Below are 25,744 nucleotides of genomic sequence, written 5' to 3' on the forward strand. Positions count from 1 at the left end.
CGCATGCGGAGCGTGGGCCACGGGACGACGTGTGCGCGATGCGGTCGTTCCTACTGACTTGGCGCTTGCCGGGTCCCGCTCGGGCTCCGGCGCTGCCCTGTAGTTCGTGCTGCGCTTCCCGCCGGAGGCCGGCGCAGCGGTGGCGGGGACGCGCCTCCGGCCCCGGCCTAGAAGGCGGCCCGGCGGCCCGGCCCAGAGCCCGGGAACGGCCCCCCTGGCGGGTGCTCTTCTTCGGCACCGACGACTTTGCCCGGGAGACGCTGCAGGCGCTGAGCGCAGCCAGGTACCTGGGGCCGGGGCGCGGGTCTCCGCGCGCAGCCCGCGCCCGTGTGGAGGCCGCGCCCCGCCCCCCAGTGTGTGTGTGTGTGTGTGTGTGTGTGTGTGTGTGTGTGTGTGTGGCAGAAAGGAAGAAGGGTATCTACCTGGTGACGCAGCCCCGCTCCGGAGTCGGGAAGATCTGAGTTCAAATCTAGCCCACATGGAACACTTATTGGCAGTATGACCCTGGCAAGTCCCTTAACCCCAATTGCCTCAGCAAAAAAAAAAAAAAAAAAAAAAAAAAAAAAAAAAGGCTGCACTAATGGGTTGATAATTATCCTTTGGTGCATAGATGGAGCAGCTCTGGGAGTTAGGATGCCCAGACACTTATTAGCTTTGCGAGCCTGGGCAAATCACATAACCTCTGCCTCTGTTCCTTGACCTGTAAAATAGGAATGACAGAAGCCTCAGCTTCTTCCCAGGGTTGTTGTGAGGATCAGAGGAGATATTTTGTGAAGTGCTTTGCAAACTTTTAGGTGCTATGCACATGTTGGTTTATTATTATTAATGATGCATATCTTATGCATTCGAAAATATTCTAAGAAGTGTTATATAAATATTAGTTTGTTATTATTAATTCTGCATATTTTATGCATTTGAAATTATTCTAAGAAGGGGGTCCTTGGACTTCACTAACCTGCCGAAGGGGTTGACCCCATGATGGAAAAAAAGAATTTTTGCTGACTGGACACATACTTTAAATTTAAACCCCAATATAAACCTTCTGTATTATCCTCCTGTTCCCCACTTTTTTTATATTCCTTCTGAGATACTTACCTCTATACATAGTAACTGGCATAATACTTTAAACTTGTGAAGTATTGTTGCATATTCGTCTCAACAGTCTTCCTGGGAGAAAGTTACTGGTTTATCCTCATTCTGTAGATGAGGAAAAAATTTAGGCCTGAAGAGTTTAAAATCACTTAAATAGCAAGTAAATAACGCAGTGAATTTCAGTCCAGGCTTTGTTGACTCCAAAATAAGTATGTTTTCTACTGTTTCATGCTGCCTCCCAATCCTTTCTATATAACAGTGGTTCAGTGGAATCAAACCTGAGCTTAAGTAAATTACAGATTAGCATTATTTATGTTACTTTATATATATTTTTATTTTGTTAAACATTTCCCAGTTACATTTTAATCTGGTTTGGACCACACTGGTAACTCCTGTACACAGGCTAGGAGTTTGACATGACTGCCATAGTTATTGAATAAAATATTCAGAACCTAATAGAACATTTGTGATTATTTAATGTTTTATAAAATATCCTGACTGATTTTGTGACCCTAAATTTTTCCTGAATTTATGTTATTTTACTTATTATTGCAATAACAATTTATAGATTGACATGTTGTGTGTTATGGTTGAAAAGTAAATAAAATTATTTCTTTTAAACTATTCCAACATTTTTACAAATTCATCTGGCTTTCACCTTGATCCCAAATTTTTCACTTAGTCTTTTGGTTTAGGTATTTGACATTGAATCTTTTACTAGTTCAATCAAAAAGGTATACTCCCTGTATTTAACAAATGGTATTCTCATTCAGCTGTATTATATATCTTAAGAAAATCACTCACTAAGCTTGGCATTTTCCTTCCTGTTTTACCATCTTAAGGGAAAATAAAGGGGACCAGCTAGTAGAAAATTTAGAAGTGGTCACAGTGCCTACTCCTTCACCAAAAGGATTGCCAGTGAAAAGTTTTGCCCTTCAGTCCCAGCTTCCATTATATGAATGGCCTGATGTGGGATCTGGGGAGTTCGATGTTGGAGTGGTGGCTTCATTTGGTCGTCTTTTGAGTGAAAAACTCATTCTTAAATTTCCATAGTAAGTTCTTTTTTTTAAAAAGAAATTTAGATATCAGTATTCATAGCTGAACTTGGTGTTAAAGTGTGATAGTTACTATTTGAACTTTAATTTTGTTTCCTTTAATCTCAGAATCTGCTTGTCATTAAAAATAACAAGAAAAAAGGACTTATTATTATGAGTCATTACCACCAAAAAGCAGTAGATGTTTAATTTTGGGTGGCACTGTACTACCCAATAGAGCCTAGGTACTGTTATAGTAATAATCCAAAACTTTAGGACTTTACAGAGACAAATATACAGATTGTCATAAGCATATTCAGTATAAACAGAAAGAGCAATGAAACATTTACATGAAGGATAAGTATATAGAAGTGAACAGATAACATGGTAGAAATACAGAAATACATGTACAGATAGTAGAGTTATAGAAAGATTGGTTTGGGTGGTTTGGATGAAATGAGGGCCGCCAGTGCCTGAATAGATTACTAATATATTTTACATTGTCCAAGATTTTAGTGGGAATAAAACGCATACTGGGTCTTGAGATCTTTTCCTTCATTTTGTGGTAAATCTTTTTTTTTTTAATAATTGTTTATTAAGTTTCTAATGAATTATTATGGAACACTTGGAATAATAAACTAATATGGTTTTATGTAAAAAGCAATTTTCTGTAAATTAGAAAAAGTAAGCATTATTTAAAATCATATAACAGTTTACCTAAGAGTAAGTTATAAACCCACATATATATTAATTCCCCAATTTTCTAATCCAGTGGAATATTGAATGTCCATCCCAGTTATCTCCCAAGATGGCGAGGTCCTGCCCCTGTAGTCCATACAGTGCTTCATGGAGACACAGTTACTGGGGTAACAATTATGCAAATCAAACCTAAAAGGTACAGCAAATTTCCTTTTTTAAAAAAAATGTCAGTATCCTTAGTATGCTTTTCAAATGGTACTAATTATTAATCGTTCTCTCCAATTTCTGAGTATTAAAGTTTATTTTTAACTCCATAAAAATGGAAGTGAGTGTATGCTGATTTTTTTCTTAATAATAAACTCCAAACCTTAAGTTATAAATTCTTTACTTTTTTAGAACATACATACCTTCATAAAGTCCTTGTGTGGTTTTTAAACTTTTCAGTTTAGATTGTTAGAAATTAAATTCCAATCAAGTGCTCTTTTTTGGGTAATTCTGTCAGATGATATGGATTTAACTCTGCCTATCAAACAGTAGGATTTATATTCTTGTTTATAATAGCCATTTGTTATTTATCACAGGAAGAAAAAAGAATAATGCATGATTGTGTAATATTGTTGCTATAAATTTTGATGAATATGCTTTTAAATGCTAATTACAGATTTTCCGTAATACATACTACAAAAGTAAAAGCTAAGTATAGCAGTTTTATATATGTTCCTTGTCAGTTAATGTCAATAGCAGAAAAGAACAACTTAAAAATTTACAAATTGTCATTCTGTTTAAATTTTTATTCTTGTAGCTAGGTCATAAAACCTGTGCTTGCTATCAGCATATGTGAAGGAATATGAAGCCATATATGTGTGTAACATATATACAAACAAACATATACACAAACATATACCTACATCTACACACATACGTGTGTGTATGCACACATGCATATATATGAAGAGGAGAACCTTGCTCCCTGATATAAAATGAAACACGTGAAAATTTACATGTTATTTATTGGTAGTCCTGATGACTTAATAAATGCAGAACTTTTAAGTAAACAAAGTGTAATCTTTGGAGAAAGAAATATAAAAAGAATCAATACTTGTTCTAATCTTATTTCCATGGATGGTAGACCTTTTAATCTGTATATTTAGTAAAGAAAGATAAATATGTTTGTAGTAAAAGAATATCTTCCCCATGACACCTGACTAAAGGTAATTTCACTTTTGTATATTTTTTGATGTGTTATATGCATCATGCTTTTTTCCTTTTTTAGAAAAGAAAATTTTAAATTTTAAAACAAATTAAATTTGCAAACAGATTGGTTTCTGTCTGTTTATTCTGCCTCTTAATTCTGTATTGATTTATGTTGTCAAAACCAGACCATTGGGGCAGCTAGGTGGCACAGTGGATAGAGCCACCCGCCCTGAAGTCAGGAGGACCTGAGTTCAAATCCAGCCTTAGACACTTAACACTTCCTAGCTGTGTGACCCTGGGCAAGTCACTTAACCCCAATTGCCTCAGCAAAAGGAAAAAAAAAACAGACCATTTTTTATTAAACTACTGCATTTCTCCCCTTATTTTTGATGTTAGAGGTAGCTGTCAGGTACTAATCAGATTGGCCTTCTGTGTAAGACCCTCCCTGTGTAGCTAATGTTCTTTGTTTTTACTAAAAGTCCAAGAGAGCAGAAATGTGAGTGTGATATATTGTTCTTTGTAAATATTGTCAGTATGACTGGCTTTCCTTTTAATTTTTCTGTTAGGTTCGATGTAGGTCCAATTATTAAACAAGAAGCAATTCCTGTACCACCTCAGTGTACAGCAAAGGAATTGGAAACAGTATTATCAAGACTGGGTGCCAACATGGTAAGTTTTCCCACTTCACAGTTTCTTTCAGTCCATCAAATAAAGGTTTCCTTTAAGGTCCCAATATAAGAAACAGTTTATCATGTAGAAGGTTAACTCTTTGAAGGCAAGGACTATTTTCGTTTTTCTATTTGTATCCTCCATGTTGTCTTTTAACAAATACTTCCTGAATTGAATGATGAGGTATTTAAACTAATTCTTTGAGGAAGGTAAAAAGTGATTGAATTTTGTGTTATTTAAATATTAGGCTGGCATTCATAGTCCTCTATAATCCAGTGCATCTATCTTTTTCACCTTATCTCTCTCATTCTCCCCATCCCCCCATATTTTGGCCTAATTGAACATATTTCCTATTCTTCAAACATATCCAGAGCTCTGCTGCCTCTCCCCCTTTAAGGCATATGCTGTTTGCATTCCCTGAAATTCCTTTCTCATTTCTTCTCCAAGATTTACATTGCCTGTACAGCTGCAGCCCCACTCTGAAGTACTCCCTGACCATCCCAGCCTTCTGTGATCTCTTCTTCCTCAAACTTCTTTAGCATCATTCATTCAATATTTAGCGTATTCATTTAGAAATTCAGACAGCATAATCAGGGCTTCCTATGTGCCTTGTACTTACTCATTTGTATTCTTTTGTTGGAAAAGTATGAAATGACATATAAAGAATCCTATACTTGGATTTTGAAGACCTAGGTTCAAAAACCAACTCCAGTTATAGCTTATTAATTATAAAAGCAAGCCACTTAAACCTCTTCAAGATTCAGTTACCTCCTCTATAAAAAGTAGATAACACTTGCATTATCTACCTCACAAGGCTCCTATAGGGAAAAGCCCTTTATAAGTGAGATTTATATCAATAAAGGAATATCTTGTAAGTCCTTAGAATGGGAAACTTGTTAAAAGCGGGTAAGGCAAGAGCAAGTTAAGTGAGGCTAAGTTCATTTTGTTTTTAGGTGATGTTATTTGAGTCATAGAGGCAATCCGGTGTAGTAGATGGAGTTCTCTGCTTGAAGCGAGGAAGCTATTGATTATAATCTTGCCTCCGATCCTTATTATTTGCATGACTTTGGGCAGGTCTTTTAACTTTTGTGTACCTCACTGAACCCCCTTGGACTAATGTACTAAATCATAAATGGATTCCAGTCTGCTTGGCTGGGAGTGTTCCATGCTAATGAAATTAGAAATGTTTCACATACTAGAGTAGTTTAACATAGGACCTTTCTTAGGGATTTACCTGGGTTTTGGTATGGCACTTTGGTATGCCACTTGACAGGTATTCCATTATATGGATAAGATGCAGTGATGTCGTCTGGATGATAGAACAGTTTAATGACTTTATAACTAGTTAAATGAGTGGTTAAAAATAATTATAATTATTGGATTGATTTTTGTCTTGAGAGAAGATCACTAGCAGAGTGCAATAGTATTGATTTTGGTTCTTTTTGGTCCTCTTCTGTCTAGTGATTTCTATCAGTGATGTGGGCACATGTGACATGTGACAAATCTACAAAGTATTGTTAACATACTCAGTGACAGAATGAGGATACAAAAATCTCATTGGGATAAATCTAACAAAATTTGATAGATTTAATTTTAAAATCTTATGATTAGGCTTAAAAAACCAACTACACATGTATAGATTGGGGAAAACAACAATTCATTTGAAAAACATAGGGCTTTATAGTTGACTCTGAATTCATTGTGAATCAATAACATGCCAAAGCAGTGAAAAAAGAAAATGTAATCTTCAGCTAAATTAATAGAAACAGAGGGAGTTTCTAATTCCTTTGTATTCTGTTAGATCATGTCTAGAGCATTATGTTCATTTTAACTATGTTAGAAATAAATTGATAATCTGAAGGGAAGAGCACTAATGATTAGGGTGGTGATTAGGAACTGATTATGCACTGATCTGCTAATTAATACGGTTACCATTTATAACTTCAGAGGAGTGATAGTAAAGCATGCTTCCCTTTCAGCCCAGAAATAGTGTATTATAGGTGGGACATGTGTTATTGTGTGTTGCTTAACCCTTTTCTTTTTGTTAAAAAAAAAAAAAATTATTGATGAAATCAAAGGGAGTTATTGGGAAGTGACAGCAATATAATGGAGCATCAAAAAAATAGGAGTTTTTTTTTGTTTAAGAAAAAAGATTAGAAAAGGATTATTTAAAAACAGTGAATAAAAATTGCATCTCTGGGTTAGATTGTAGAGTGCTTGGAGGAGAATGATGTGCAAGAAGACTGGAAAGATAGGAAGGAGCAGGTTGTGTTAGTTTGTTTTGCTTAGCCACATTTATTCATCATATGGGACGTGTTCAGTGACATTGGACCAAGCAGTGATCTCTGAGTTAGTTCACTAAAGAACTAAAGTTGATATGGAATCATAGTTAACTGCACTTTGTGTGCAGAAATTTAGCAACTTCAAAATTACTTAACTGTTTTATTTGTGCAGCTCACATATCCACAACTTGTCCATAAGACTAGCACAAGTTACTTTGTCAAAGGAGTTGTAAAATCTAAGCAAATTATAGTCAGTTTTACCCTGATCTATTATTCTAGAATTCCTATCACAAAAGGAGATCAAAACACATACATAGTTTTTAATATTCAGAATATTTTAAATGCATAAGATAAAATAAGACTGCAAAAAAGACTAATTATGTCAAAATCATTATCAAAATATTTTTTAAAACAATCCATATCCAGAGAGAGGACTATGGAGACAGAATGTGGATTATAATATAGTATTTTCACCTTCGTTGTTGTTGTTTACTTGCTTATTTTTTTTTTTCTTTCTAATTTTTTTTCCCTTTTGATCTGATTTTTCTTGTGGAGCATGATAAATATGGAAATATATTTAAAAGTATTGCACATGTTTAACCTATATTGATTGAATTGCTTGCTGTCTAGGGGAGGGAAGGAAATTTGGAGCACAAGATTTTGCTTAGTTGAAAGCTATCTTTGTATGTACTTTGAAAAATAAAAAACTATGATTATAGGGGGAAAAAACCCAACAACAATCCCATAGACTTCAGATTAAGAAGAACTCTTCTAAAAGCCTTTGCTGATTCTTTCAGTTAGTACTCTGTATATCACTGCATAATTTTTAAATATATAGTCTACATTTCTTTTTTGTGAACATGTCTACCCATAGAATGTAAATTCCTTGAAAGCAGGGATTGGCTCTTTTTTGTTTTTGTATTTCTATCATCTAGCATAGTTTTAGAACTTAAAAGGATTTTATAAATGTTTACTAATTGACGGAGTTATCTTTAAATCTTCCCTCACCCTCATATCTTTAAATAATAACTTTCATTATCCTGTCAGTTCTACCTCTGCAGTATTTCACATACCAACTGGTTCCTATTCCCATTGCCATTATTTCTATCTGCCTGTACTATTGTAGAATTTTATGTTGCCTTTCTTTTCCTTCTCTAGTAAGCCTTTACATTATTGTTAAATTAATCTTCTTATGCATAAATCTAATCATTTTACCCCCTTGCCAAAAACCTTTTTTTAAAAGTTGATAAATTTTAACAACCACTAACCAGATTGTTGTTTAGTTGTTTTCAATTGTCAACTTTTCATGACTCCATTGCTTGGCAGAGATATTGCAGTGGTTTTGCCATTTTCTTCTTCTGCTTATCTTACAAATGAGGAAACTGAGGCAGACAGGGGAAAGTGACTTACTTGGGATCACACAGTTAGTACATGTCTGAAACCAGATTTTACTTCGGGATCTTCCTGATTTCTGGCCTGGCACTCTACTGCATCACTTAGCTTCTCTCTCCTTACCACTCTATTACCATATACAGATGTTCATATATAGGAATCAGAATCAGAGACAGTACAAACACGACAATAAGCAAAAACAATAGACAAAAGCCCCTAAACTACTCAGAAAATTAATCATAGTATGTATAGAACAGAGGTGGGGCCAAGGGATGCTCTAAGGCCCCAGAAACAATTCACAAAACGGCAAAAGAAGTGGTTATTAATGATTGCATCTGACACTATATTTCTCAGTTATTTACCCATAATAAAAGAAATGAGACCTTGGTCATCATTTAAACAACTGCACCAGAATTGCTTCCTGTATCAATCATGAAATTTTTTTGCTATATCATCTTCCTTTACATAATTACATTCAGGATGTGTTCTTCATAGTCATCATTCCAGATGGCTTAGAAGTATTCCATCATCCTTTATTGTTTGCTTAAGACTTTTCCCAATCTGGCATTAATTCTTCCTTTCCTGGTTTCTTATCCTGTACTCTGTTCTTTAGCTAACCTCAGTTGTTCTGTATCTGGAACATGCCTTCCACTTTTCCACATTGATATCTTTGATAATGTGTCTGTGCCTGAATGATCTTCCTCCCCTTTTTATGTATTAAAGTTCTACCCCTCCTTTAGAACCCACAGAAAATATCAATTCTCCCATAAGTTTTTTACTACTTCTTCAGCTATAACCACCTTTCCCCCTTAATCCTTCTTAAATTATTCATTTTGATCCTCAGCCATGTACTCATTCATCACCTCTTTTAGTTGTCAACATACCTATACAATTTGAAGTTTCAAAGGGTAAGACCCACCTCTTACCTAAATTTTGTATTTCTTTACTACTTGAGTGTTCTGCATATACTTAATAAATATCTGCTGAATTGAAAATCTGATTTTGCTTTTAGTGGAATGAAACCCACTTTTTATTGGAAAAGAAAATAGGTAGAAATATTCTTAAAGAATAGAATCACATGGATGTAGCTCTTTTCAACAGTGAGATGATCTTGTTCAAATGATCTTGTGGTAAAGAGAGCGATTTACACCCAGAGAGAGGACTGTGGGAACTGAGTGTGACTCACAACATAGATTGTTAACTTTTTTGTTGTTTGCTTGCATTTTGTTTTCTTACCCATTTTTTTTCCTTTTTGATCTGATTTTTCCTGTGCATAATAATATGTATAGAAGAATTGCATATGCTTAAGATATATTGGATTACTTGCCTTCTAGTGGAGGGGGTGGGAGGAAAGGGAGAAAAGTTTGAAACTCAGGGTTTTGTAAGAGCCAATGTCAAAAAATTATCCATACAGATGCTTTGAAAATAAAAGGCCTTAATAAAAAAAAATAAAAAAGAAATAGATTCACAGATTTAGGAGCCAGGAAAAACAATATCATAACAAATAGTACTTATTGTACAATACTGAGGAAAAGAAATACTGTATAAGTGTCAGTAAAGTTTAAACCCATACCAAAAGGAATGTTTTTACAGAAAATATTTAAAAATCTGAACCATATAACATTATAGAAAACTAGTAATTAGGAATTCCTGTTAATGCTATATAAATTTAAAGCATTTTTTTTCTGTTATAATCCATATTTTTAAAGCATAATGTTTAGAAGTTTACCTTATTATGAACAAGTTTGTGATGTTCCGCATGCGAAATGAAATATATTCATTCATGCATATACATATTACTGAAGTGTCCATTTTCAGGATTGAGAGCCACTGTTCCTCATATTACTGAAGCAGACAATGAAAAATGTCTGGTTAAATTCTTTAGACAAATGAATCATCAAGAGTACAACTCTGAACATTTAGTTTCAACAAACTTTTAAATTCTTACTTTATCCAGAGTTCTGGGTTGGACTCTGAGAAAGATAGATAGATCTATGATCTCAATTATGTAATACTCCTTCCAGGGATGTAGTTTTTAGCCATCTTCACCTTCTTATCTTGTATGACCTATACTTCCTATTCTGAATCTGTAGCACATTTACCCATTGTACGGAAACCTTCCCCCAAATCTCTTGATGAGCATGAGGGAGTGTTAATTTAATGTCTTAATTAATGTCCTCTCAATTTTAGTTTTTGAAATATGCTTTTCCATGACTCAGGATTAGATAGCATCAAAAAATATTATTGTTGTTGTTTTTAATAGTTCTTACTTTTCAAAATACATGCAAAGATAGATTTCAATATTCACCTTTGCAAAACCTTGTGTCCCAAATTTTTCTCCCTCTCTCTTCCTCTTTCCCCCCTCCCTGAAACATCTGGCAACCCAATATAGATTAAACATGTGCAATTCTTCTAATCCTACTTCCATATTTTTCATACTGTGCAAAAAAAAAAAATCAGATCAAAAGGGGAAAAAAATACAAGAAAGGAAAAAAAAAACAAGCAAACAACAGCAACAAAAAAGGTGAAAATACTATGATTTGATCCACATTCAGTCTCCATAATTCTCTCTTTGGATGTGAATTGCACTTTCCATTACCAGTCTATTGGAATTGCCTTGAATCACCTTATTTGTTAAAAAAGAGCCATATCCATCATAGTTGATTATCATATCATCTTCTTGTTATTGTATATAATGTTCTTTTGGTTCTGCTCACTTCACTCAGCATCAGTTTATGTAGATCTTTCCAGGCCTTTCTGAAATCAGGCTGCTCATCATTTCTTATAGAATAACAATAGAATATTGTTCTTTTAAAAAATGATTCTTTGTTTCTGGGAAAAATTTGGGATAATAAAAACACTATACCCATTCTCCTGCTATTGCATTTTTAGACTAGATTACTCTCCATTTTCCTAGTGTATCTAAGTTATATATACTGATGGACCAGCTTTGTGGGCTTTTCAGTGAACCATATAGTAGACTAGACCATAGGTATTTTTTATTTTTTTCTGTACCAATAATTAGACCAGACTTTCCCCTTCATTATCCATTTGTGTTTTTTTAATAACATATTATTTTTTCAATCACATGTAAAGAGGATTTTTAACATTGATTTTTGTAAGGTTTTAAGTTCTAACATATTTTTTCTCCCTCCCTCTCTTACCTCCACCCTTCCGCAAGACACCAAACAATCTGATAGATTATACATGTACATATTTACATGAATCATGTTGGGAAAGAAGAATTAGAACAAAAGGGAAAAACCACAAGAAAGAAAAAAAAAAGTGAAAATGTATACTTCAATCCACATTCAGTCTCCATAGTTCTTTGGACATGTGTGGCATTTTCCATCCAAAATCTATTAGAATTGTCTTCAATCACTGTATTGCTGAAAAGAGACAGATTTTGGTCTGTCATTAATGATTAACACAGTCTTGCTGTCACTGTATACAATGTTTTCTTAGTTCTGCTCATTTCACTTAGCATCAGTTCATGCAGGTCTTTCCAGGATTTTCTGAAATCAGTCTGCTCATCATTTTTTATAGAACAATAATATTCCATTATATTCTTGTACCATAATTTGTTCAGCTAATACTCAACTGATGAGTATCTATTCAATTTCTAATTCAGGGGTCCTCAAACTATGGCTGAGGGCCAGATGCAGCAGCTGAGGACAATTATCTCCCTCACCCAGGGCTATGAAGTTTCTTTATTTAAAGGCTCACAAAACAAAGTTTTTGTTTTTACTGTAGTTGGGCCCTCCAAAAGTCTGAGGGACAGTGAACTGGCCCCCTATTTAAAAAGTTTGAGGATCCCTGTAATCTAATTTCTTGCCATCACAAAAAGAGCTGCTATGAACATTTTTGCATATGTGGTAGACCAGAATCTTTGGAATGATTATAGATCTCATGTAGAAAGTTCTACAGTATTGTTGGGCTTGATGAAATCAGCTTAACATCATCTGCAAACTGGAGGACCTCACCATTTGTAGGAAATACATCTTCTATTTGGTCTGTGCTGAACAGTCTGATGGTGGCAAAAAAAAAAAAAAAAAACCTTGGCAAATTCATGTCTTCCCATTTGATTCTTGCTTAATATTTTTAATCACAAGACCACTGAAAAAATTTTTCATTTTCAAGGAATCCTATGTAATATTGACATATGCATGCAAGACACCTCGTTGGGAGTATTTTGATAGCCTGAATCAATAGAGCAAATTTATAGAAGCAAATACAGTCAATTTCTGTATATCTAAACCACTAAAGAAATAGTTTGCTCTAGAATATTGTTTGTAAAAAGCTGTCTGTAAATCCTTATTAGTGATGCCTTCTGTGTATGTGTAGATTTTTCCTGTAAAGATTTGGGAGAGTTGGAAAATAGTCATGAATCTAAAGTTATTAATATTCTTTTAGTTAACTTTTTTTTTTGTAACAATAAAGTCTAAAGTTCAAGCCTAAAACTTTAGGCTTAAATAAGACATTGTCTTTTTCCTGATAAATTTTATAGTCTAGTGGAGAATAAAACATATACATAGATATCTGTCACATAAAATAATCAATGATAAATTCATTGGTTCAGAGAGGGGAAAATTATTCCTGACCTGAGGGGAAAATTCTACATAGAAGAGAATTGGCATTTGAACCGGTCCTTAAAGAATAGATGCCACTTTAACAGAGCTATCTCTTGGTAACTTCATCAGTTCCTGTTATTGTATAATTATCTCTGTACAAGTGATTCTCAGATCTATATGTCCTACCTTAGTCTCTTTTCTAAATCACTGAAAAGACTTTTTGAACTGGACTTATCATAGACATCTCATCATTTAATATTTCCAAAACAGAACTCAGTGTTTCTTACTCAGACCTCACCCCATCTCATTTTTGAAATTGCCTCTTTATGTTGAGGGCCCCACAGCTTTTCCAGTCAATCAGGTTCACAACTGCGGAATCATCCTCAAATCCTCGCTTTTCCCTCATCTCATTTATCTAATTATCACATCTCTTACACAGTCCCTTCTCTCTGATTACTTGGCTTCACTCTGGTTCAGGCCCTCCTCACTTTTCATCTGGAATATAAAACTAGCTATCGAATTTGTTTCCTTGCCTCATTCTCTCCCTATTTCAATCCATCCTCCACATAGTTGTTAAAGTGATTGCTAAAACACTCCCTGTCCCTCCATGTGAGGGCCTTTACAAGCTGGCTTTTGACTATCTTTCAGTTTTATCAGCCATTAATTCCCTTGACATAATCCCCATGCTTCCCAAACTGGCCGTCTTACTTTTCATTACATGCTTTCCTTCTTTATACTTTTCCGTGCTTTATACTTTTGCATAGGCTGTCCTCCAAGCATGAAGTTGCATCTCCTTCCCCTCCACCCAAGCTCAGCTCAAGCGTCTTCACTTCTGTGAGACAATTCTTAGTCTCTACAACTACTAGATCCTCTCTCTACCACTGTTATGGGCCAGAACTCTGAACCTGAAACAAAGATTCTTACAAGTAAGTGGAATTGATGATACAATGGTTATCTAGTTTAGCATGATGCTTAATAGTTCTCTAAGTTCAGTATGATTGATTTAATCTTACCACAGATAATCATTTCCTAGTGATATAATAGTTGCTTTATACTTACTGTAGAGCATATAAGTTAGGATCCTCAGCTAGATTCATTGAGAGAGCTAGAGAAGACAAGCAGACTGGAGGCTGAAGCACAAGCCTTTGGACTCAAACAGAAAATTCATCCTATCTCATACCCTGTAGTGGCAGGGCTATCCTCCTTAGTTTCTCCACTGAAACCAAGACTCCGGAAGGCCTTTAAGAAAGCTAACTGGGCCCTAGGAAAGGAGACAAGACTTAGAAAGAGATAATAAAGGATTTGGACTTTAATTCCTGGCTACTCTTGTGGTGATTACTGAACTGGAAAGAAGGCTGCCCAGAGACCCCAAGAAAACAAAAAAAAGAACATTACATTTTGGCGCCCAACATGGGGCTTGAACCCACAACCTTGAGATTAAGAGTCTCATGCTGTACTGATTGAGTATAAACCAATCATTATATCACTAGGAAACCATTATTTGTTGTAAGATTAAATCAATCATACTGAACCATGCTAAACTAGATTGCCATTGTCTCATCAACATATCCTTGTAAGAACCCTTGTTTCAAGTTCAGAGTTCTAGGCCATATCATACCACAACAAAAATCTTACTTTGCATTCTTTTGTATATACTCATAAATGTCTATGTTGTCTCTCCTGATAAAATATAAGCTTTCATTTTTAACTTTGAATTCCCAGTGCCTGGCATAAAGCAGGAACTTAATAAGTGTTTATTAATTAATATGGTAAAATGAACTGTCTGAGATAGGAGAGGGCTTCCAGCTTTAGGGTTTCCTGTGAAGTAAGGTGTGAAGATGGGAAAGTGAAAACATGTGAAGGGAAAGCAAGGAATTGTGCTTGACCTGAGCACTGAGAACATGGAAGAGAGTTGTGTGAAAAGACCAAAGAGGCAGTTGGTGCTAGAAGGTAGAAGACCTTCAATTCCAAAGTATTTTGAACTTTATTTGTAACTTAATTTGTTTTATTTGGTAAGCCAATGTTTCCCAAACTAATTTGTTGGCAAAATATTTTGGGGCTTGAAATTTATTGACAGAACCCTAAGTGCTGGTCTCAGGATTTGGGGATGTGGAATATATTCAGGGTAAAGGAGTTCTAGGAAATTTGGAGGAAGAAAGAAAAAAATAAACCTATTTTTATACTAAAAATTATTAAATGTGAAAAGTACTTTTATAAGACTTCATAATTAAGATTTTAAAGGAGAAATAATGTTAGCATTGATGTTTTTATTCATGTTGTGTGAAAAAGTGTTTCTCTGGACCACAACTTTGTGAGCAGAAGGAGGCTGCCAAAAGATGTTGAAAAGGATGTTGGGTGTCTCTCACACAAGTATCACTCTAGTAACATTGTGATGAATTGATTTTGGAGGAAGGAGAAGAAAATGGAGGCAGAAAGACTTTTGCAGTGGTTCAGGTACACAGTAGTCAAGGAGTGTCCTAAAGTGGTCTTACTGATATTAGAGAGGAAAAGATGTGCAAAATTGAGAAACATGGCAGTTATAGCCAGGACAGCCTGGGGACTGACAGCACAGGAGAACCAACCACTTCTCTAAAGTTGTGAGCAGAGGGAGACTTGTGAATGTGATGGGGCCACACACAGAAATAACAAGGATCATAATAAGAGTGGGCTTTAAAGGGCAGAGAAGTTCTGTTGTGGATATGTTGAGTGTGAGAAAGCATCTTAGTGTAAGGAAGAAAGTGGATGGATTTGGGAATTATCTGAATTAATTAACATTTATTAATATTTATAGAAACATACTGTATATAACCAGAGAGCTAAAGAAGCTTTGTTCTTAACTTGTGTATGGTCTTCTTGAAATTTGTATTATTGAATAAGTTAGTAAATATGCATTTAGACTTTAGTATTTAGGCTGCTTAACCAAGTTGAGGAGATACTGTTATATGGTCAACAGGCTTATGACTTTATATTTCATATGGTGAATACATACTAATTCATTTCCAGTAAATGAATGAATATTTCCCATGTGGACCAGTTAGCTTAAGAAAAAAAGTCTTAACTACAGACTACACTCCTCATCTGAACCACTGACTTTGAGAATGCTGTTGGTTCACCAACCCAGGAGCGTGGGCTGATTGACACTGTATAGCTCCACTAGAAAAAAAGAGTAGTTCTACTAGTGTCTTTGCAAAGTCTAGTGCCTTATTAGAAATTATTGACATAATATCTCAGTAAAAAACCAATATAATAGCTGACTTGGCTCTCTCCCTTTCCATTTTTTTGAAGTAAAAAGAAATTATGCCATATCAAAATTTGGTGTACTTATTACATTAGTTTTCTTAATATTCTTTTTTGTAGCTTATTTCAGTTTTGAGAAACTTACCTGAAAGCTTAAAAAATGAAAGGCAGCAATCAGCTGAAGGAGTAACATATGGTAAGTGCTAATTGCAGAAAACTCCACCTTGGGCTAAACAGGTTCATTAGCTCTCTTGCTTAACTCCCTTGTATCATAAGAGGAAAGTTGCTTACCTACAGTAAATTTTTACCTGGCCTGCTAACAAATTGAGGCCCCCTATCAAACCCTCCCTCCATCAAACTCTACCATAAACAGACTCAGTCAAGAGACAAAACATGGTATTGAGGGATGAACTATGGCTTAAACTATTTTATTCTTGTTTAATTGTCCTTTTTAAAATTCATACTTCTTTGAAATACAGAGGTTTGAAGGTATATTTTTGTTTTGTAAATAAAAAAGTTAACTTTTAAATGATATATCCAATGAAATTACAAGTAAAATTTAATTAAAAATTCCATGTCCCAAACTACACTATTGAAAATTGCATCAAACTGGCACATAATCCAAATTTGTATCCCTATTTACTTTCTCTCCAGTTTTATTGATTACTTGATGTGTATGTCATGCTGATTGTTATCCTTGAGAAGTAGGGAGTTTTAAGAGAACTGGAATATAAATTGATACAGTTGTACTTATTTCACCATAAATATGAAATTCAACAGTTCAGTAGATTGTTTTTAAATGCCTATAGTGGCAGAGAACTAAACTGGATCAGGGGAGGATCCAAACTTTAGATTAGACATAGTCTATGCTTTTATAGATGTTATAATCTAGCAGGTATGAAAATGTTAATTTTAATTATTGACATTATTTTATAATAATATATAATATTAATTTTCTATATGATATAATAAATAATATATTATAATATAATATATTTTATAGCTCCCAAGATCTCTGTTGCTATGAGTTGTATAAAATGGGAGGAACAGACTCCAGAAGAAATATTACGACTTCAACGTGCCATTGGCAGCATGGTAAGGCATCTTTTTCAGTTTTATCTGTTTTCAGTTTTATCTGGAAATCACCTTTTTGGATATGTGCATCAGGACTGATTGTACATGACTAAATTCAGGAATATATTAAATATAAACAAAAGATTGACTTGTTTTCATGATCACACGTTTAAATCTCACACATTACTGTAAGTGTACTGAAGTTGTAATATATGTTAGTATCTTCAGATACTTGTATTCAATTACCTATTTTTTGCTGATTCTATGGTGGATTTTCTATCAGAGATGTTCTAAAGATTGCATTAAGGCATAGCCTAAAATGTTAATTTCTATAAACTAGTTTCTGTATATTCTAAATGTACTCAACAGTGCCTAAGGCATTTAGAGTTCTTAGTAAATTTTAATTTTAATCAGTAATAATGTTTCAGAAACATTTTGGAGGCTCCAAAAAGGATATGAGTTTTCTAGATGAAGATATGAAATAAAGAATAGATTATACAGAGTGTCCCATAAGTCTCAATGATTGGATTGAGTAACATTTTAAAGATTTAATTTAATTTAAAGATTTAAAATGTTTTAAGTAACATTTTAAAGATTTCAGAATGCTATACATGTATCATCATTTGACCTTCACAATAACCTTATGAGGTGAATGTCCCTAACCCCTTTTATAAATGAGGAAACTAAGACTGAGAGGCTAAATAATTTACCCAGATTCACACAGTAAGATCTGAGACAGTATTAGGACTTCGGTTTTTCTGACATATGTGTCTGTTTACTATGGGCTACATTAGTGATATGAACCACATATTAGCATTACCTATATTTTATTTGTATTTTTGTTAAATATTTCTTAGTTACATTTTAATTTGGGCTGAGCTGCATTACTAATCTTCTTGTACCACACCACCTAGCTTAGCTTATTTATAGGTCAGAGATGAACAATTCTTAGAGTGTGAAAGTATATTATAGAAATCAGTGTTATACTCATTGGGATAGGGAGAGAAGATCAGAGGGAATGGAAATCAGTATTTGGCTTTTCAGATATCTTTGGTTTATTTCAATTCCTAAATGTTTTCAGAAACTTAAGTTTTCTAAAACCTTAATGAACTCTTTCTTTTCTTACATACAAGAAACCAAAAGGACTGTTTTTTAATTTTTAAAAACTCTTAGCTCCACAGTGTGTGGAAATGAATTCATTGTATTATAAAAAAAAATGTTTACTGCCTTCGAGAAAATCTGTGTACTTTTTATTTTAAGAATTTTTTAAAAATAGAACAAAGAATTTGTCTTTCCAACACACTAAATCAGAACAGGTGGCTGAGTAACTTAAAGCAGTTTTGTGGCATGTGTTTCTCCTCATGCACTTATTACCACCTGTTCCATGGCATGAAACAGATTTAGATTCTTCAGCCACCTGTTCTGATTCATTATATTTGAGAGATAAAGTCTTTCTCATATGTTCTTTTAAATCCTAGAAGTAATCAAAACAATTAGTGTGGTGCTCATAAGACTTGTTGATGTATACTGTCCATAGTAGGTGTTGAACAAATGCTTATAGTGATTAATTTTTACTGAATGGTGTCTTATATATCCTGTAACCCAAATCCTTATATTAAAGAAGGATTAGCAATATAACCTATCCAGAAAGGCCTAGGCAACATTTAGATTAGTCCTTCACTAATAGAAGATAAGTGAAAAAACATCTAATGATTCTTGAGAAGAAATTTTGGAGCAATGTATTCCTTCTTCATCCCTATTTTGCAATCATTTTCAGATTCCACTGCAGACACTCTGGATGGGTAGCATCATTAAACTTCTGGATTTGGTGGAAGCTAGTAGTCCAGTCCTTGCTGGTAACCTTTAAATAATTTTTTAAAAAATGCTTTTACTTGATAACTGAAAATGTAATTTATGTCAGGTCAGCCTTGCCTGAAATGTAATTCTTATATGAAACTCAAGTTTGGTTAGGTATAATTTCATTAATTAGCATAGTTGGCAGTTAACATTTTCCTTGAAGGGTATAAGTAGTCTAATAAATTTCATCCAAGGGTAATGCCATAAATAAATATCCATGGGCAACTTGTTGAATATTTTTAATGGTGGAGGATTCTTTAGCCACAGATAATAGAATCCTACTGTTCTCAAACTAAACTTTAGGCTAGTTCCAGACCTATCAGGATCTTTCCAGTATTTAAGTCTAGTATGTGTTTAACAAGAGACTCATTTTGCTCTCTGTATTAGAAAATTTCTGGTTATATTAATGAATCACACTGGGTCCAGATTTTCAGATATTAGTGTATAAAATTGGAATGTTAGGGCAATACTGAGAGCTTTTCAAAAATTTAGCAGTTCTATCCAGTTTGGGGGCTATTCTAAGATTACTTAAAAAAACTTTTCCATTCATCATCATCAGTCAAAAAGTTGCTCTTTTTCTTCTTTCTTTACTTTTTTAGATCAAAAATTAACTGGACAGTCTGTTCTTCCAGGAACAATAATATACCACAAACAGTCACAAACACTCTTGGTTTGTTGCAAGGTATAGTTTTCTTTGTTGTTGTAATATTTCATTTGCTGTCTTTACCATCTTGAGCATGTATGCATATAATTATTGCATATCTCCTTTGTTTATATCAAATAGTTTTTGTTTGTTTGTTTGTTTTGCTGAGGCAATTGGGCTTAAGTGACTTTTCCCAGGGTCACACAGCCAGAAAGTGTTAAGTGTCTGAGGTCAGATTTGAACTCAGGTCCTCCTGACTTCAGGGCTGGTGCTCTATCCATTACGCCAACTACTCCTATATCAAATAGTTTTAGACAATAAACAAATTATCTTCAATTCTCTTCTGAGCCATTCAATCTAAAGCATCATTTGTTAAGTGATATGAACCTATGAGGTTTAGTTGAGCACTCATTCCTAACTGAAAATCTGAAAGGATATACAATAATAACAAATTTAATAAACATTCACTAAATATCTTTTATGTAATGATTATGCTGGGTTCAGAGGAAGATATAGTTACCACTCTACTTCAGGCTCTCCATTCCCCTCAATTAAAATAGACTTTCTCTTGATTATATTGATTGTATGTACCTTCCTCTTAATTCATGTTTATTCTATTATCTATATATTATGTGTATGCATTCTGGTTTTGTATTTGTCTTTCCTGCCATATAAGTTCACATAGGATGGGATTGTATTTATATATCTGTCTAGCAGGATTTACAACCATACTTTCTATGATTAGGTACTAAGGAAATAATTATTATAAAGACTGTCTATAAAACTGAGCTTTGCTTTTCTGCTATAACTGCCTGGTCTTACTGCCATGTATTTTATCTTCTCTACAGGATGGCTGGATTGGTGTACAGTCAGTTATATTCAAGAAAAAACTTACAGCTACTGATTTCTACAATGGTTATTTGCATCTTTGGTTCCAACAGAATTCCCAAGCCCAGCTGAAGGAGTGCAGATTTCAGACTCTTAACCTTACCAAAAAGAAACATGGGAAACAATCTAAATTGTTGCTATGCAACAGTGCATTGAGTGTTTAGGGAAAAGTTGGACAAAAATCTTCCATCTTTTAATTTAAGAAATCTCATTTATTAGGAATTACTACTTCATTTGCTAAAAGCAGCACTATTTTGGGAAGAGATTATTTGCTACTTCAAATTTAAAACCGGTCAACAGCTTCCTTTTTACAAAATAGCCTTGTCTGCTTTAATGGCTAAGGTAAATTATTAATAAACACATTTTTGTTTTATTTGGAAGTAAATACAACTTTATATGATTGCAAAATGGATAAAATTATCTGTCTAAGAGCATATCATGGTCTGTAGATATGTTTATGAACATAAATGTGCCATACTTTATCCATATGATGTGTTGTTTAAATGGTTTTTGTATATTGAATTTTTTGAAAATGGAATTATTACCCCTTTCAGAGGCAGTGTTTTAATTCCATTTCTCAGTAAATTTAATTAGCAGTGAACTTTAAGTTTCTCTCTTCTCCCTCATTTTCCTTTCAGGTAATTAACATATAAGTAAACATTTAAATACATGAGGAAAGCTAAGAGATTTTGTTTCTTTGTGAATCCTCTTACAAAGCAGAAAAATCCTTCTGTAATATGAAGAATTCCTGATAATTACCTTGATGAATTAAGATTTTGAGTATCTATTCCTTATCTTTTTGCCTCCAAGAATAGAGTGGAAGGAGCTTTGGTCAACTTTTGAATTTCTGTTTGTTGACATAATTTCCCCTGCTGAACTCCCATCATATAAGTCTGATCTCCCAATATGGAGTTCTCCTGATACAGAATTCTCACTTTGTATCTATTTTCTTATATTCCCAAATGAAGAGGGAATGACAGATTAGGTGCCTTTGAGGGTTAAATTTCCACACTGGCAATTTGCTGGGAAATCTTTGCAAAATGTTTCCATTGTAAGAGATGCTGAGGGAAGTCCCTTATCCAAGGCCACACAGCTGGTAACAGAACTGGAATTTTAACCCAGATATTCTGTCTCCAACTCAGTATTCTTTCTACCAGCAATTGATTTTTCCCATAAAATAAAACAAATTATAATTTATAAAATTATAACAAAATATAATGTTATAATAAAACAAATTATAATCACTTTTTCAGAAGTGAGACATAACTTTCAAAAAGTAGTAAGTAAATTCTCTGCCCATAAGTGACCTTAAATCTAAAAAGGGAAATTGAATAAATGCTATTTAGGGCTATAAAAGCAAATAACTTTTAAAAAATATTAAAAGATTGTAGCATGTACTGAACCAAATTGTGAATGGGAGGAAAGGAAGAACAAAAAAAAAAGGTAAATGATTAAGTTAAATATCAAGTTACTAGACTCCAAAAATCAGGTTTGAATTCTAAAAACAGATTGGCTGAGAAGGAATAGGAAAGGAGTTTCACTCTACCTATTGAATTTATGCAGCCTAAGTGTCACTTGAGATCACTGGTATCAAGCAAAATTGAAATATGGGAGAGATTAGTGTATCCTACCACATGTACTTACTTTTTCTGATGCTTAACAAGTTCAGTATCTTTCATAAGAGTCCTTTAATAATTTAAGGAAGCTTTAATAAGTCTGTCCTGAGAGTTATTCTGAAAGATAAAAGTTCCAATCACCCAATTATTAGTAGGGCTAGCATTTACCAATAAACTGGGACAATTAACCAGTGGCCTTTCAATGACCAAAGACACAAATTAGGGATGATACAATCTTTTTTAGTGATTAATAAGATGACTGAGCAAAATCTCAACACAGGTGTCTGGTTGACTAGACATTTTAATGAGGAAGTAAGATGAATGCTCTTTTAACTCCCTAATTGGTCATAGAGAGATGAGATCAATTCTTAAGTGATAGGATTAGGCTGCAGACAATGAGAGTTGGTACAACAGTTTTTAAACTATGGAAAGTGTGATGGAAGTTTTATAAGAGTGGGAGTACAAGTCACAAGAGTTACGAATTTGGGCACATACAGTGAAAGAGAATATTAAATCTATGTAGCTTAAGCCTTAACAAAATAGAGTTAAAATCAATTTTCAATTTCATATTTCTCTAGGCTAAACATCCTTAGTTCCATCAGCCTATTCACATATAGCATCATTTTAAGGACCTTCACAATTATGGTTGGCCCTCTATCCATTCTCCAATTTTTGCATGACTTCTAAAATGTGATTTAGAATGCAAAGACAGAGAAAACAGGCCATCTAGAACACAAAATGAAACACAGAGCCATAATGATCTAGAATGCAAATATGGGAAATAGGTAATCTAGACAGAAAAGAGAGGTGGCTCAGAGCTGGGTGATCTAGAAGTCAAAGATGGAAACGGGTAATGTAGAGTGCAAAGGCAGGGAAACAGATGGTCTAGACCATAAAATCATGAAAACAGGTGATGAAGACAGGAGGCACAGTGCTGGGCAATCTAGAACTTGAGTGATCTAGACTGAAGATGGGAAACTGGTGATCTAGAACACAAGGACAGGGGAAAGATGATCTAGACCTGAAAATGGGGAAAGTTGTGGTCTAGAATGGGAAGATAGGGAAAACAGATGATCTGGAAAGTAGGTCATCTGGTCTGTTAAGTGATTTAGAATGCAAAGATGGGAAAAACAGTGGTCCAGGCTGTTGAGTGATCTAGAATGTGAAGACAGGGAAAAGTAATCTAGACTGGGCCATTAAGTGATCTAGAACATGAAGAGAAAACAATGTGAAGATGGAAGGCAAGCTGTAAGGACCACTGAGTGGTCCAGAACTTGAAGGCAGGGGGCATAGGTGATCTAGACAAAGACAAGGGATGGAGAGCCTGGGGATCTAGAACTCAACAGGTGCTCTAGAAACACAAAGGCAAGGGAAATAGGTAGTCTAGATAGTGAAGACAAGAGGTGCAGAGCTCTGGGTGATCTAGAACTCAAGTGATCTGGAACACAGGTGGGGTGATCTAGAATGCAAAGACAAGAACACAGATGATCTGAAACCCAAAGACAGGGACCAAGGTGATCTTTGCATTCCAGATCAGCCTGGGCTCTTTGTTCCCTGTGCTTTTCTAAAATGTACTTCCCCTGTCCCCAAACTTAGTGATATTCTAGATGTGATATGACCAAGACACCTGTCAATGCAGGCTTCAGATTCTCCCAGCTATCAACTGCCATATCAGCTTGAAGTTCACTTACATCAGTAGTTCCTTTTCAAACAAACTGCTGTCTTACTACTGTACTTTCCATCTTGTACCTGTCAAGTGGATTTTTTTAACCCAAGGGTAAGAGTTGACATTTATCCCTGTTAAATTTTGTCTTTCTCTATTTGGACCATCGTGCTAACCTGCCAAGGCAGAAGTGTTTGAAGCTGTCTTTGAACTCAGACTCCAAGCCCAGTGCTCTATGCAGGGAGCCACCAACTCTAAGCTTATTGTCTCCTTATCTGGAACCACAGCTATCTTGGTTGTCATGGTAACAGAAGAGGCTTTGAATTTTGTGTAGTAACTATCCATTTTAAAAACAAAATTATATCCCCATACAAGTTTCATAAAACATTATATGAATATAATTTTCCTAATTTGTATTTTATTCAATTAAACAATGAATTTATTACAATTTTTATAGCACAAAAATCTTTTCCTCTGTGTGTATGTATGTGTATATATCATATATGTAATTAAGAATGACAATAGGACCTGCTATTTCAAATACATAGTTTCTGTGAGGAGTTTCCTCTATGCACATCAACACCCCTTCTATAACTTAAAAGTATTAGAGAGTTGCCTACTACACTGAGAAGTGACTTATCCAGGGTTACACAGCCAGTATGTTAGAGATTCTACTTGAATACAGCCAATTCTCTAAACATTGCACCAGAGTTTTCTAACCTGCCCCTTGGCTTTCAATAGTTTTCTCTATACCCTCTATTCAATGTGAGAATAAATTTTCAAATTCACCATGACTATGCATGTAAAAAACAAAAGATTTATTTCAATAGGAAAATTTTATTTTTTTATTAACTATTTCCTATGCTCCTTTGATAAGTTTATACCCCAGTTTGGGAACATTTGTATTTTAATTATAATTAACTTGTAAAACATAGTAATTAACTATATATAGTACCTTAGATGATACTTTGTTGTATGTTTGTAGAAATTCCTATTACATAGCACTAATGGCAGACTAGAATTGCCTTCCAATTCCTTTTTTTTTAGCTCTCCAACTTATGAACTTTGTCCCTGATCGATAGCACAATGCATCATTGGTGTGTGCAGTTGAAAACAGCTCTGCAATTTTACCTCGTGATGCAAATTGGCAAAGTGGATAAAGGGGGAAGTCACGAGCATTGCAGGGATTATGAAAAGACAGCACGCTAATAAAGGCAATGTTTGGAGTTGTGAATTGCTCTGGAAGACATTTTGGAATTATGTGAGAAACGTGACTAAACATTTCCTATTTCCTTGACTCAGCAATCCTACTATTGGGCATATATCCCCAAAGAGATAAGAACCCAGAAAGAAGAATCCTATACCAAAATATTCACAATAACCATTCTGGTAGCAAGGAATGGGAAACAAAGTGGGTACCCATCAACTGAGGAAGCGCCGCCGGAGGAACTGGTATGTGAAAATAATGGAATGTTTCTATGTAGTAATATGAGGAATTCAGAGAAACAAGGGAAGATTTTGTGAACTGATGCGAAGTAAAATAAGCAGAAACAGAAATATGTATACATATAGATATATATGTAATATATATAAAACTACTCCAGTGAAAACTGAGTAGCTGAAAATGTTACTGATAAAGTAACATATTTTCCCCTCCTTTTGATAGAGAGGCATGAAACTAAGAACAAAACGTGTGTGTGTGTGTGTGTGCGTGTGTATTATCAGATGCAATCACTGATTTATTTGTTTAACCCTTTGTTACAAGATATCAGTATGGTGGGGGTAGGGGAGAGAGGAAGATGTAAAAAGTTATATTCAAAAATCAATCCTTTA

The 25,744-nt window shown here is 34.5% G+C and overlaps 2 protein-coding genes across 2 annotated transcripts in view; both read left to right on the plus strand.

Annotated features, from left to right (window-relative positions):
- Window positions 1-22,166, plus strand: MTFMT (mitochondrial methionyl-tRNA formyltransferase). The gene is made up of 9 exons (XM_031955377.1): window positions 1-283; window positions 1,935-2,144; window positions 2,899-3,021; window positions 4,586-4,688; window positions 16,291-16,366; window positions 17,174-17,265; window positions 19,022-19,100; window positions 19,701-19,783; window positions 20,593-22,166. Exons 1-9 carry the CDS (start codon window positions 39-41, stop codon window positions 20,794-20,796), a joined length of 1,215 nt encoding a protein of 404 aa, XP_031811237.1. The 5' UTR covers window positions 1-38; the 3' UTR covers window positions 20,797-22,166.
- Window positions 20,888-25,744, plus strand: part of SPG21 (SPG21 abhydrolase domain containing, maspardin) — a 30,350-nt gene continuing 25,493 nt past the window's right edge. The window contains exons 1-2 of the mRNA XM_031955381.1: window positions 20,888-20,974; window positions 25,214-25,363. The gene's annotated coding sequence lies outside the window, so the exon portion shown is untranslated. The remainder of the gene's footprint in view (window positions 20,975-25,213; window positions 25,364-25,744) is intronic.

This window comes from Sarcophilus harrisii, chromosome 2 (genome assembly GCF_902635505.1).
Source record: "Sarcophilus harrisii chromosome 2, mSarHar1.11, whole genome shotgun sequence".
NCBI lineage: Eukaryota > Metazoa > Chordata > Mammalia > Dasyuromorphia > Dasyuridae > Sarcophilus > Sarcophilus harrisii.

Coding starts and splice junctions, on each gene's coding strand:
- MTFMT (XM_031955377.1), top strand. CDS start 39: ATGCGGTCGTTCCTACTGACTTGGCGCTTGCCGGGTCCCGCTCGGGCT. Junction 3,022..4,585: donor ATGCAAATCAAACCTAAAAG/GTACAGCAAATT, acceptor TTTTTCTGTTAG/GTTCGATGTAGGTCCAATTA. Junction 16,367..17,173: donor AGCTGAAGGAGTAACATATG/GTAAGTGCTAAT, acceptor TATATTTTATAG/CTCCCAAGATCTCTGTTGCT.